General features: G+C 35.7%; 1 protein-coding gene across 4 annotated transcripts in view; it reads right to left on the bottom strand.

The window, feature by feature from the left end:
* Positions 1-14,542, bottom strand: part of LOC123538436 (kalirin-like) — a 315,629-nt gene that overhangs the window by 227,465 nt on the left and 73,622 nt on the right. For all 4 annotated transcript variants that reach the window (XM_053530236.1, XM_053530237.1, XM_053530238.1 and 1 more), the window contains 5 exons: positions 9,041-9,223; positions 7,363-7,482; positions 5,023-5,214; positions 1,411-1,557; positions 407-518 (listed from right to left, as the gene is read on the bottom strand). In XM_053530236.1, the coding sequence (XP_053386211.1) occupies positions 407-518; positions 1,411-1,557; positions 5,023-5,214; positions 7,363-7,482; positions 9,041-9,223 (754 nt within the window). The remainder of the gene's footprint in view (positions 1-406; positions 519-1,410; positions 1,558-5,022; positions 5,215-7,362; positions 7,483-9,040; positions 9,224-14,542) is intronic.

Genomic DNA, 14,542 nt, shown 5'->3' with positions numbered 1-14,542 from the left:
TCATGTTTGTGCAAGGGAATCTGCGATGTAAAAACACACAATGTATTTTATTTGTACCTGAACACAGACAATTTATTTTATTTTATTTGGGTTTTATGCCACACCATGACAGTATAGGTTACATGGCACCAAACAGGACTACAAATTTTGGTTTCATATCTCATTTACATCGAAATAAAAAACATGAGGTATGGAATCAAAATTTGCATACCTGCTGGAATCACAGAGTTACAGCAAAACCAAGTGTTAAGACCCTATTAGTCGCCTCTTACGATCATGCAAGGGTAAGGCAGTGGTTCCAATTCTTTTCATACACAGATCGTCCCAGAACCACATGGGGCGTGAACACAGACAAGACAGGGGATATTGTCTCCCCACATATTTAGAAAAACAACCAAAAACTTACTTTTAACATGTGCTTCTGTACTCCTAAACTTCATCTGCATGCCGAGGGTGTGTAGGTTTCTGTTAACATACTTCAGGAAGCTCTCTGCCGTCCGCCGAGCTAACGTACATGCCTGAAGGATATCGAAAAACTTGTTTTTGAACTTTGACATGTCTTTATTTTACTTTTAGGCATGTGAAAATACTTGCTATTGCACTGCTCATTTCTAATGAGCGTTTCAACATCAGTTTAAAAGTTCTAAATATAACTCTCCCATGGCTCATACAGAAGACTGGGATTCCTCATATTGCCTCATTCAATAAAGACGCAAAGTTATTATCATTATTATTATAATTATAATTATCAATATTATCATAATCAGCATTTTCATAATTATCATAACCATCATAATTATCATCATTACCATTATTATAATAATTATCATCATAAATAACATTATTGTCATTATCATCATTGTCATAGTTATCTTTATCATTATTATATATTTATTCTTTATTATAGTCTCAATTATATACCATACAATAATACACAACACGCAAATACATATATATCAAACACATGTATGTAACCATTCTGATTTAGAAATATAAGAGACTTTTATATTTCTCTCATTTTACATATCTCATAGGTAAATACCATCATTCACAATAATGTTATATAATAAAATTATTACAAATCTATATTATGACTGATATTATCATAAATTTTTACTGGTATTCTCTTCTTAAAGATGGTTTAAATAAAATGAGCCATGCCATGGGAAAACCAACATAGTGGGTATGCGACCAGCATGGATTCAGACCAGCCTGCGCATCCGCGCAGTCTGGTCAGGATCCATGCTGTTCGCTAACAGTTTCTCTAATTGCAATAGACTTTGAAAGCGAACAGCATGGAGCCTGACCAGACTGCGCGGATGCACAGGCTGGTCTGGATCCATGTTGGTCGCATACCCACTATGTTGGTTTTCTCATGGCACGGCTCATATAGAGTTTCAATTCTATTACCTTAAGAAAAGCCTCTTTCTGTTCATTATGTTTATTAATAAGTTGCACCATGTAGCTAGGTTTATCCGATGTGTTTGCACGTTCAGTGCCGCACCAGTCCTCGTCTCGTTTATAGTCCCGATCTAAACTCTCTAACACCGACCATACCTACAATATGAAACAGAATATAGTAATGAATGGTTCAAACAAATCCCCTAAAAATCTCAAATTTGCTGTCAGAAAATGTAAAGAGTACAAAGTAAAAAGGCAAAAATTATCAAATATATGATTCAGCAAAATACACGTCCATCTGGAGTCCAGATAGATATTCATTACTTTTTAGGAGTATTTCAATAAGAGCTGTCCGTAAGACAGCGCACTGGACTTTTCTCAGTGCTTGACTCTGAATTTGAGCTTTGCCAGTAAAAAACAAGAGGACCATGATGGTCCTGAATCGCTCACCTCTTCCCACATGACCCAGTTTTGAGTATGACGTCGTTTTTTCTATTATTTGACATAGTGACCTAGTTTCTGAGCTCATGTGACCCAGTTTTGAACTTGACCTAGATATTATCAAGATAGAAATTCTGACCAATTTTCATGAAGATCCATTGAAAAATATGGTCTCTAGGTTTTTCTATTATTTGACCTATTGACCTAGTTTTGGAAGGTACGTGACCCTGTTTCGAACTTTACCCAGATATCATCAAGGTGAACATTCTCACTAATTTTCATGAAGATCTCATGAAAAATATGGCCTCTAGAGAGGTCACAAGGTTTTTCTATTTTTATACCTACTGGCCTAGTTTTTGACCGCACATGATCCACTTTCGAAATTGACCTAGATATCATCAAGGTGAACATTCAGATCAATTTTCATGAAGATCCATTGAAAAATATGGCCTCTAGAGAGGTCAAAGATTTTAATAATTTTAGACCTACTGACCTAGTTTTGACCGCGTTGACTCAGTTTCAAAACTTGACTAGATATCATCAAGATGAACATTCAGACCAACTTTCATACAGATCCCATGAAAATTATGGCCTCTAGAGAGGTCACAAGGTTTTATATTATTTGACCTACTGACCTAGTTTTTTATGGCACGTGACCCAGTTTCAAACTTGACCTAGATATCATCAAGGTGAACATATGACCAATTTTTATGAAGATCCATTCACAAGTATGGCCTCTAGAGAGGTCACAAAAGTTTTTCTATTTTTAGACCTACTGACCTAGTTTTCGACCGCACATGACCCTGTTTCGAACTTGACCTAGATATCATCAAGATGAACATTCAGACCAATTTTCATACAGATCCAATGAATAATATGGCCTTTAGAGAGGTCACAAGGTTTTTCTAATATTTGACCTACTGACCTAGTTTTTGATGGCACGTGACCCACTTTCGAACTTGACCTAGATATCATCAAGATGAACATTCAGATTAACTTTCATACAGATCCCATGAAAAATATGGCCTCTAGAGAGGTCACAAGGTTTTTCTATTATTTGACCTACTGACCTAGTTTTTGACGGCATGTGACCCACTTTCGAACTTGACCTAGATATCATCAAGGTGAACATTCTGACCAATTTTCATGAAGATGTCATGAAATGTATGGCCTCTAGAGAGGTCACAAGGTTTTTCTATTTTTAGACCTACTGACCTAGTTTTTGATAGCACGTGACCCAGTTTCGAACTTGACCTAGATATCATCAAGATGAACATTCAGACCAACTTTCATACAGATCCAATGAAAAAAATGGCCTTTAGAGAGGTCACAAGGTTTTTCTATTATTTAACCTACTGACCTAGTTTTTGATGGCACGTGACCGAGTTTTGAACTTGACCTAGATATCATCATGGTGAACGTTCTGACCAATTTTCATGAAGATCTTGTGAAATATATGGCCTCTAGAGAGGTCACAAGGTTTTTCTATTTTTAGACCTACTGACCTAGTTTTTGAAGGCACGTGACCCAGTTTCGAACTTGACCTAGATATCATCAAGATGAACATTCTGACCAACTTTCATAAAGATCCCATGAAAAATGTGACCTCTAGAGTGGTCAAAAGGTTTATCTATTTTTAGACCTACTGACCTAGTTTTTGACCGCACGTGACCCAGTTTCGAACTTGACCTAGATATCATCAAGATAACCATTCTGACCAACTTTCATGAAGATACCCATGAAAAATGTGACCTCTAGAGTGGTCACAAGGTTTTCTATTTTTAGACCTACTGACCTAGTTTTTGACCGCACGTGACCCAGTTTCGAACTTGACCTAGATATCTCAAGATGAACATTCTGACCAATTTCATAAAGATCCCATGAAAAATGTGACCTCTAGAGTGGTCACAAGCAAAAGTTTACGGATGCACGGACGGACGACGGACACCGCGCGATCACAAAAGCTCACCTTGTCACTTTGTGACAGGTGAGCTTAAAAAAAAATCCAAGTTAAAAAGGGGCATAACTCTGTTAAAATTCAAATTATAGTTATGAGAATTGTGTGTCCTGGTGTAGACTTGATAGTAAATAACTGTTTCGAGTTTCAAGTCAAAAGCTTAAATAGTAACAGAGATACTTGACTTTATCAAAATTTTTAACAAAAAAATCTAAGTTAAAAGGAGCATAATTCTGTCAAAATTCAAATCAGAGTTATGGGGATTGTTTCTCCTGGCATAGACTATGATGCTAAATAAGTATTTTAACTTTCAAGTCAAAAGCTTTGATAGTAACAGAGATATTTGACTTTATCAAAAACTTTAACTAAAAATTCTAAGTTAAAAAGGGGCATATTTCTGTCAAAATTCAAACCAGAGTTAAAGGAATTGTGTCTCCTTGTGTAGATTTTGATAGTAAATAACTATTTTGAGTTTCAAGTCAAAAGCTTTAATAGTAACAGTGATATTTGACTTTTATCAAAAATTTTAACAAAATTTCTAAGTTAAAAAGGGGCATAATTCTGTCAAAATTCAATTCAGTGTTACGGGGGATTGTTTCTCCTGGTGTAGACTTTGATAGTAAATAAGTATTTTAAGTTTCAAGTCAATAGCTTTGATAGTAACAGAGATATTTGACTTTATCAAAAACTTTAACCAAAAATTCTAAGTTAAAAAGGGGCATAATTATGTCAAAATTCAAATCAGAGTTATGTGGATTGTTTCTCCTGGTGTAGACTTTGATAGTAAATAACTATTTTGAAGTTGCAAGTCAATAGCTTTGATAGTAACAGAGATATTTGACTTTATCAAAAACTTTAACCAAAAATTCTAAGTTAAAAAGGGGCAAAATTCTGTCAAAATTCAAATCAGAGTTATGGGGATTGTTTCTCCTGGTGTAGACTTTGATAGTAAATAACTATTTTAAGTTTCAAGTCAATAGCTTTGATAGTAACAGATATATTTGACTTTATCAAAAACTTTAACCAACGGTGACGCCGGGGCGAGTGCAATAGCCCTACATTTTCTTCGAAAAGTCGAGCTAAAAAGGAAGTCGTACAGAAGCCAATCTTAAAGTTCAAACTTTGCATTCTATTTCATCTTTTTAACCTATGGACTATCAAATTCCAGAAATCTTTCTGTCACAATCCAGGAACAGATAATGTTTAATCTTTCTTTTACATACCTGTTCAGCAGTTTTATACCACGTCATTGATGCCATGACAAGCTTGTGTCGCTCCTCTGAATGGTTCCGGAGCTGGTTCCAGGCTAGCGTTACGTTCTCGGCGATCGCTCGTACTAGATCCGAGTTGTAATGCTGCATTCCTATCATGCTCTCTGCCTTCTGTATAACTTGAACTACGCTGTAGTGAGTTTTCTGAAAAGCAAAAAAATCATTTGGTTTGAATTCAACATTTTTGGAGTAGAACCACCGAGAAGATTAAAATTTGCTTGTTTTTTCTAAGGATTCGCAGTCTGTGGTTGTAATATTGAGTTTTGAAACCAGTCTCAAATTTCTACAATTTGACTAGTTCTTTCTCAGCACAATGGTTTAATAGACAAAACTGCATTCTGAGACCGGTCTTAAATCTTAAGAATCTGACTGGTTCTTCCTGAGCACAATTTTGAAATCAACCAATCACAAAACTGCATTCTGAGACCAGTCTAAAATCTCAACAATCTGACTGGTTCTTCCTGAGCACAATTTTGAAATCAACCAATAAAAAAAACTGCATTCTGAGACCAGTCTAAAATCTCTAGAATCTGACTGGTTCTTCCTGAGCACAATTTTGAAATCAACCAATCACAAAACTGCATTCTGAGACCAGTCTAAAATCTTTAGAATCTGATTTGAACTTTCTGGGAACAATTTTGATATCAACCAATCACCAAACTGCATTCTGAGACAGATGTCCAGACTCGCATTTGTAACACTGAAGCCAGAGAAAATATCTGCCATTGAAGAAAAGTGCTTATTCTTCAGAGATGTCTTGAATGGAAGTGTCTTTTACAGAAGTTTTCTTATCAAAAATGTCACTAACAGAAGTGTCATAAACAGAAACGTTTTTACAGAGATGTCATAAACAGTGGTGTCATAGAGATGTCATTAACAGAGGTGTCATAAAGATGTCATTAACGGAGGTGACGTTTAAAGAAGGAAGTCATTCAACAGAGGTGTCCTTATGAGTGGGTTTCCTTAACGGGGGTTTTCATTAACAGAAGTACCACTTTAGAATGAAGAAAAGTAAATGTGGTGGGTGGGTTGTAAAGTTGCTTGTTCTAGTTTCTGAACATGTCTTCTAAGCATACCTGCTTTATTTATACATTACACTACATTATCATCAAATATCTCAAGTTTCTATAATATTGAATGACTCAGCAATTTTATACTATGGCAAGAGATATAATATCATTCTAATATCTTGTACCTTCACATGCTGAACTATCATGATTGCACCATCCTCATCAGTAAGGTTTTCTAGTTTTTCAAATTGTTTTTATATGAGCCGTGCCATGAGAAAACCAACATAGTGGGTGTGCGACCAGCATGGATCCAGACCAGCCTGCGCATCCGCGCAGTCTGGTCAGGATCCATGCTGTTCGCTTTCAAAGCCTATAGTAATTAGAGAAACTGTTAGTGAACAGCATGGATCCTGACCAGACTGCACGGATGCGCAGGCTGGTCTGGATCCATGCTGGTCGCACACCCACTAACTTGGTTTTCTCATGGCACGGCTCAATTATGTTGAATTAAATGATATTCTTCAACAGTCTTTCATTTTTTTTTTTTGTACAGTGGTTAGATAAAAGCCTCTCTGTATTTTTCTTTTGGAGAGGGGTGGGGTAGCAGAAAGAGGTCTGGGAGGAGCATGTGTAAAATTGGCCTATCGTCCTTTCTTTAACCAGTGGTTAAGATGTCGGCTGCTCGACCTTGAGGTCATGGGTTCAAGCCCAGTCTGACAACCACGATTTCTCATATGACAGCAGTACTCTCACAGCAGTACTGATTTTTCCAAGCGTAAGTGATACAAATCAGCTTCAAGCTTCAATCACTATCGAGTTAAAATAAATCAGTATAAACTATTGTTTGCCAATGAAGAAACTGTAGCCTACTGCAGTAAAAGTAAACCTACCTCTATTGCCATCATAAACTACAGCCTACTGCAGTAAAAGTTAACCTACCTCTATTGCCATCATAAACTACAGCCTACTGCAGTAAAAGTTAACCTACCTCTATTGCCATCATAAACTACAGCCTACTTCAGTAAAAGTTAACCTACCTCTATTGCCATCATAAACTACAGCCTACTGCAGTAAAAGTTAACCTACCTCTATTGCCATCATAAACTACAGCCTACTGCAGTAAAAGTTAACCTACCTCTATTGCCATCATAAACTACAGCCTACTGCAGTAAAAGTTAACCCATCTCTATTGCCATCATAAACTACAGCCTACTGCAGTAAAAGTTAACCCACCTCTATTGCCATCATAAACTACAGCCTACTGCAGTAAAAGTTAACCTACCTCTATTGCCATCATAAACTGGTCCTGCTCCTTCTTCAACTGCTCTGCTTCCATTAAGGCATTGGGACACATAAAACTCGCGTTCAACATCGACTCCCCGTTCCTGATCCACGATATTACCTACAAAATATACAGAACGTATTTCTTTGATTCAGAGTAATGTATAAATATTTTCCAACTATATAGTGGACACAAGATGCAGTATTTTCATGAGTGGTGTAGCCACAAGAGAAAACCGAAGGTCCAGTGTTTACAAGTAAAAAATATTTTTATCTAACATGTAAAACAAGTAAATTTTATTTTTATTTCATATCTGCACAATGTTTCTAATCAAATTTTATCTATTTCATAGTTCCATACCAGTTAAAAACATATTTGTAATTTTTTACCCCGAAATTATCACAGATATCTCTCTGTATTATTAAAAAACATTCAAAAAGTATGTGTTAAATTTCCAAGAATTATTTCAACACTCATTCAAATCAATATGCTTATGTTCAATTACATTCAAATTAACTGAACACAATTCAAAGACATCAAAACTTTCAGATCATAATCTTTAACCAGAAGTGTGTCCAGACGAGAAACACGTACCCTCTTCAAATCACTATCTTGTGTGTATGATTCAATATGAGACAGGAAAAGTTAGAAGTACTTCCTACTCTAGAATTAGTGGTCAGTACTGTTAAAGTGGGAATAATGTACGGGAAGTACTGGCTATCTTAATCACTTCCTTTATAAAAGTACAAAAAAAAAAAATTCTGTCTGCTTCAAATGCTAATGAATACTTACTGAAAATGCATATTATCACATGCCAGCAAAATAACTTAATTTTGAGGGGTGAAAGCAGAAGAAGAGTATCTCCTCCTTTAAATATATACATTTAGATCTCTTTCAACTACCCACATCAAAAAAAAATAAAATTAAAAACTGAAACACAAGGACCTTTCCTAAGGTCGTTGGCCCTTCTTCACATGTGGTTTTTAAAGTGTGTGTATTATTTATGCCCTAATTACGACCCTGCTCAATTTTGAGAGTCTTATCTATTCTGCAAGAAGAGTGCACTTAACGTTAAAACAAGTGCTTCCATTGTTCGCATAAAAAACATAAACAACATATCGTTTAGATGCAGAAACAATTCGGGTATTCTTTAGACAGCTGTTAGAGTAAAGACAGAGTGACAGGTACTACATAACTGAGAATTGTAATTCGTTTCTGTGTGAATATTTTGAATAATATAATGTATTAAAGCCCCATAATGCTTTCAATTTTATACTGAAGACAGGAAAAAGATTTCAAACTTCATCTACAAGATACTGTGAAATCGTTCAATGTGGATGGCATAAAACTGTGTGGTTAATGAGATAAATTTGTGTGTTTCAAATTGTGAAAACAAGGGCTGTTTTATACAAATGACAAAACCGGAATGAAACTGAATCAAATCGGCGATTTGTTTTCAAATTCATGCAGATTTTAGTCAGACTTTATGGGTGCAAATGAGCTGTTGCACAGCATATAAATATGAAAACAAGTGAAATAACCTTGATATAAATGATTATAATATCTTTTGCTTGGATATATTAAGGCTCTGACATTTCGGTCCAAGAATGAGATTGGTACATGTTATTTATAAACAGAGACAGAGACCATCACCACGTATTGTGAAACTGTTACAAACCTGTCGTGCTTCAACTTCAAAGTTTCTCAGCTGTACACATTGTTCTAGCCGACTCCTCTTTGTGTCCGCAAGGGTCTCTAAATCCACTTCTCGCTCGTGCAAATACTCCAGCAACTCTTGAATACGAGTTGGAGCATCGTAGTGTGAGTCAGCCATTAGTTGAACACCAGTAGTTTCAAATAACTGAAAAATAATGAAGTTAGGCATTCACAGATCAAATTTTTGTTTGTTTAACTTGAAGCCAAGTGTATTTGGAAAATAATCGCCCAACCACATTCTTGTAAAGAATTTAACATTAATTGCTTAAGCATAAAGCAATTAACTGGCAATTCAAAATCAACAAACTGAACAATCTTTTTTCCCCAATGTTTGATTATAATATTTTTTTTTCAAAAATAAAATGACAGCAGATGTCCTTACAATTCGTTTAAATTGGTTGGTAAAAAAACCGATTCAAATACACTGAAGTGACATAAAAAACAAAAACAGTTTCTGACCTATCCTGCTTTCCATACGGACTCGTTCTCGTTTGTTAACTGATTAATTTTTTTTCGAAACTTCAAAATTCAACAGTTTCAATGTTATTACCTGAATAATAAATTGTCAGATGACCTTAAGACCTTTGACCAGCAGTCCAGGCCATCTCTTTCCAGCAGACATCAAAAACCTAACAAAAATGGCAAACTGACTTCAAGCCTTGAACTTTTAGCTACTTAGAATTAAACACCATACACAACTGTTTTGTTATAAAAATACCTGTCTTAACTTAACACTAGCACAAGTTTCAACAGAGTTTGAAAACAAGTCAGAATGCAAACTATGGGTCAATTTTTCAAAATTTGAACTTAGAATTGATCAATCAAATGCTAGAGTCTAGGGACAAATCAAAATACAACCTTCCCATTGGTCAATTTTCAAAATTTGAACTTAGAATTGACCAATCACATTCTAAAGTTTGGATACAAATCAGAATACAACCTTCCCATTGGTCAATTTTCAAAATTTGAACTTAGAATTGACCAATCACATGCTTAAGTTTGGAGACAAATCAGAATGCAACCTTCCCATTGGTCAATTTTCAAAATTTGAACTTGACCAATCACATGCTAGAGTCTGGAGACAGGTCACATTCTACTAACAAGTCAATACAGACCAAATGCCTTACAATGAAAATCTGTTTTGACAAAAAACAGATGCCTGAATCCACACAATAGGGATTATTGGCTGAACTGCTCCTGCAGCAGAAAACATCTTCATTATTTATTACACAATGTCCCGAGATCAGGAAAAAATACATGTCTGCAATGTCATTGTATCATAGCTTCTTACAGCTGAATAATTAGTTACATAAATGAATACCAATACCAAGACAGACAGACAGATGGACAGACAGACAGAAACATATAGAAAGACACCCTGAAAGACAGATAAGCTGAAATACACACACATATACAAACTAATAACACACATACACAAATAAAGAAGGCTAAATGAAAGACAAACAAGCTTACTGACACACAAATATACAGACACACAGACAAATAAATAGACCGACACATACATACTCAGATAAACGCAGACAAACTGAAAGACAGTCACGGTGATAGACACATAGATCCAAAAAGACAGACAGACAGACAAACAAAAGGGAGACAGACAGGCTGAAACAAAGACACACAAACACTAAAACAGACAAGACAGACCCATATACAAAGCCATAAACAGTTAAACATATAGTAACACAAATAAACAAACACTGAAAACTACAAATATACAAACAGACAGACAGACAAACATCAGAAATACAGTGCACTAAAATATATAGAAAAGTCAAACAGACATACGCACATGCAAACACACAGAAAAACAGACACATAAAAATAGAGCCAGGCACATAGAGAGTCACACAAAACTCCCCCACCCTACAACTAAACTTCAAACCAATATGACAGTTTCAAAATAAACAAAAGCATGAATTCAAATTAATATGACAACATCAAAATAAACTAAAGAGCCAAACCAATATATCTAATCTCAAATTATGTAACTCCAAAAAATTCAGCAACATATCTCACTACACCTGTATATAAAAATCCTGCAAGAATTCCCAGACAAAATACTGTATGTTCTATATCAATTTCATATTCACAAAGGGAACACAATTAACTTATTCTATTGCACATCAAAGAGCGAGTGTCATTAAGGGAGCTGCCAGATGTTTAAAATTGACTCGGAACTGTCTTGTTGTAACTCTCTCTTTCCAGTCAGCATATTCTATGATTAAAGCAATTTTCTCAAAGATTTTAACATTTTTATCTAATACCATTTTTATGTATTTTATTAAAGAAGCCTTCATCATAAATTTACAATTTTTTGTCTGTAAAAGTGAAATGAATTTTTTCTTTTATGTACACTCAACAAAATTCCTAATCTGTCAGTTTATATTGTATTACTATTTTGTTAATAATCATGTATTCACATGAAATTTCACATACCGAAATTTAAACAGGTACTGCAGCTAATTATTAATTTATTTTTGCCGACTCACAGCCAACGTAACCGCATTTGGCGTTTTGACCAACATTGCTATTTTGCACATTTACTCTTTCGGTAATACTGACAAAAAGTCCTACTAGAAAAACACATATCATGGTGAAATTGTCACAACAGCAATGCGATTGAGCTGTCGGATGTTGCTAGCCGGGCCATTTACCACGTGTGTAATTATTTTTGCAATGTCAAAAGAATTTTGATGTAATTTGTTTGTAGCTGTCACTTTGATGGTTACTTCCATTTGTAACCTTATTTCTGTTTTTCAAGAACGTTCAATAGTTGGTTATCTACAATCCGCGCTCTTTTGGCGAAATTTAACCCGCGTACAATCCACTGAAGTGACCGATTTTGAATTTTGTTGTAAAATTCCGACAGCCAAGACACATTGCTCTTATGTCAATTTCACTATGGTATGTGTTTTTCTAGTAGGAATTTCGTCAGTAATGTCAAAAGTGTTCATTAACACATGCATATTGGTTATTGGTGCACATGCCCTGCACGTGCAAATTATGCTATATTGGTTAAAACACCTAATACGGTTACTTTGGCTGAAAAATAAATCAATAATTAGTTGCAGTACCTATTCAAATGTCGGTATGTGATATTTCTTTTGAATACATGCATTATTAACAAAAAAGTAATACAATACAAGAGCTCGTCAAACACGAAATGCCCCCCTTGATGCATTTAGTAATTGCACAAGGAACAGAAATTGTATGCTCACTGTAAACAAAAGTTCTACCGTTCTGGTTCAATTTGACCTTGACCTTTAACCTATTAACCTAACAAGAGATCACAGAGTGATCTTGGCACCCACCACTGAGCCATTTTTGAACGTTTCAAATTTCAAGACTAGCTCAAGGTCAAAATCAAGGTCAAATTTCATTCAGTACAAAACACTGTGCATGTGGTCCAAATTTGAAAGCTGTGGCTTCAGAAATGTGAAAGTAAGTCACTAGATCAATTTCAAGGTCAAAGTTCACTTCGGTACATAAAACTATACATGTGGTCCAAATTTGAAGGCTGTAGCTTGAGAAATGTGAAAGTAGGTCACTAGGTCAAAGTCAAGGTCAAATTTCATTTCGGAACACAAAACTATGCATGTGGTCCAAATCTGAAGCCTGTACTTTCAAAAATGTGAAAGTAGGTCACTAGGTCAAGATCAAGGTCAACTCATGTCAAGGTTCATCTTGCCACTCAAAACAATACATGTGGTCCAAATTTGAATGATATAGATTACGGACATGAAGATTCTAAGTTTTTCCCTATATAAGTCTATATTAACCATATGACCCCCGGGGTGAGGCCATATTTGACCCTAGAGGGATAATTTGAACAAACTTGGTAGAGAACCACTAGATGATGCTCCATTACAAATATCAAAGCCCTAATCTTTGTGGTTTGGACAAGAAGATTTTCAAAGTTTTTCCCTATATAAGTCTATGTAAACTGTGTGACCCCCAGGGCGGGGCCATATTTGACCCTAGGGGAATAATTTGGACAATCTTAATAGAGGACCACTAGATGATGTCATATACCAAATATCAAAGCCCTTGGACCTGTGGTTTTGGACAAGAGGCTTTTTAAAGTTTTTTCCTATATAAGTCTATATAAATCATGTGACCCCCGGGGTCGGGCCATATTTGACCCAGGGAAATAATCTGAACAATCTTGGTAGAGGACCATTAGATTTTGCTACATACCAAATATCAAAGCCCTAGGCCCTGTGGTTTTGGACAAGAAGATCAGAAACCATTCAACTGTTCCTGGCCAATGTGACCTTGACCTTTGACCTCAAAATCAATAGAGGTCATCTGCTGGTCACGACCAACATCACTATCAATTTTCCTGACACTAGGCCCAAGCGTTCTTGAGTTATTGCCCGGAAACCATTTTACTGTTCCTGGTCATTGTGACCTTGACCTTTGACATACTGACCTCAAAATCAATAGGGGTCATCTGCTGGTCATGACCAACCTCACTTCCAACTTCCATGACCCTAGGCCTAAGCATTCTTGAGTTATCATCCGGAAACCGTTCAACTGTTCAGGGTCACTGTGACCTTGACCTCTGACATACTGACCTCAAAATCAATAGGGGTCATCTGCTTGTGATGATCAACCTCACTATTAACTTTCATGATCCTAGGCCCAAGGGTTCTTGAGTTATCATCCGGAAACCGTTTTACTAATCAGGGTCACTGTGACCTTGACCTTTGACATACAGATCTCAAAATCAATAGGGGTCATCGCTTGTGATGACCAACCTCCCTATTAACTTTCATGATCCTAGGCCCAAGCGTTCTTGAGTTATCATCCGGAAACGGATTGGTCTACATTCCAACTGACTGACCAACATACTGACCGACCGACTTCTGCAAAACAATATACCCCTCTTCTTCGAAGGGGGCATAATAAACTGACGGATTAGGTATTTTGTTGATCACATTTTTTTTTGGACTTTTTTTTTTTTTTTTTTATTAAATCAAAAATTGTATTTGAATTAAGTAGCCTATGTTATAAACGTACTAGCACAACGAGAGCTGTCTGATGACTATTCGAAGAATTGATTGAAGAATGGGTCAAAATATTTCCACGGATATTCAGACAAAAGAAATAAATAGATTAGACAAACAATATTCCTGTATTACTTTGATTTCGATAAGTCTTGCACTAAATGCAATATATGAGCGAATTTCAAAGTCCAAAAAGGGCCATAATTCAGTCAAAATAGTTATGTACTCTTGCCTACAGATGGAAATCATAATGATAAACAAGTGTTCAAAGTTTAAAAGCCATATGTCAAATAGCTTTGACAAAACATGGACTTGTTATGAAAACAGAACCAATTTCAAAGTCCAAAAGGGGCCATAATTCAGCCAAAATAGATGACAGAGTTATTTTCTCTTTCCTACAGATAGAGACTATTATACTAAACAAGTGATAGAAG

Source organism: Mercenaria mercenaria, chromosome 18 (assembly GCF_021730395.1).
Source record: "Mercenaria mercenaria strain notata chromosome 18, MADL_Memer_1, whole genome shotgun sequence".
Classification (NCBI taxonomy): domain Eukaryota; kingdom Metazoa; phylum Mollusca; class Bivalvia; order Venerida; family Veneridae; genus Mercenaria; species Mercenaria mercenaria.
The sequence above is the reverse complement of the archived record's forward strand: the minus strand, read 5'-3'. Positions and strand labels throughout refer to the sequence as shown.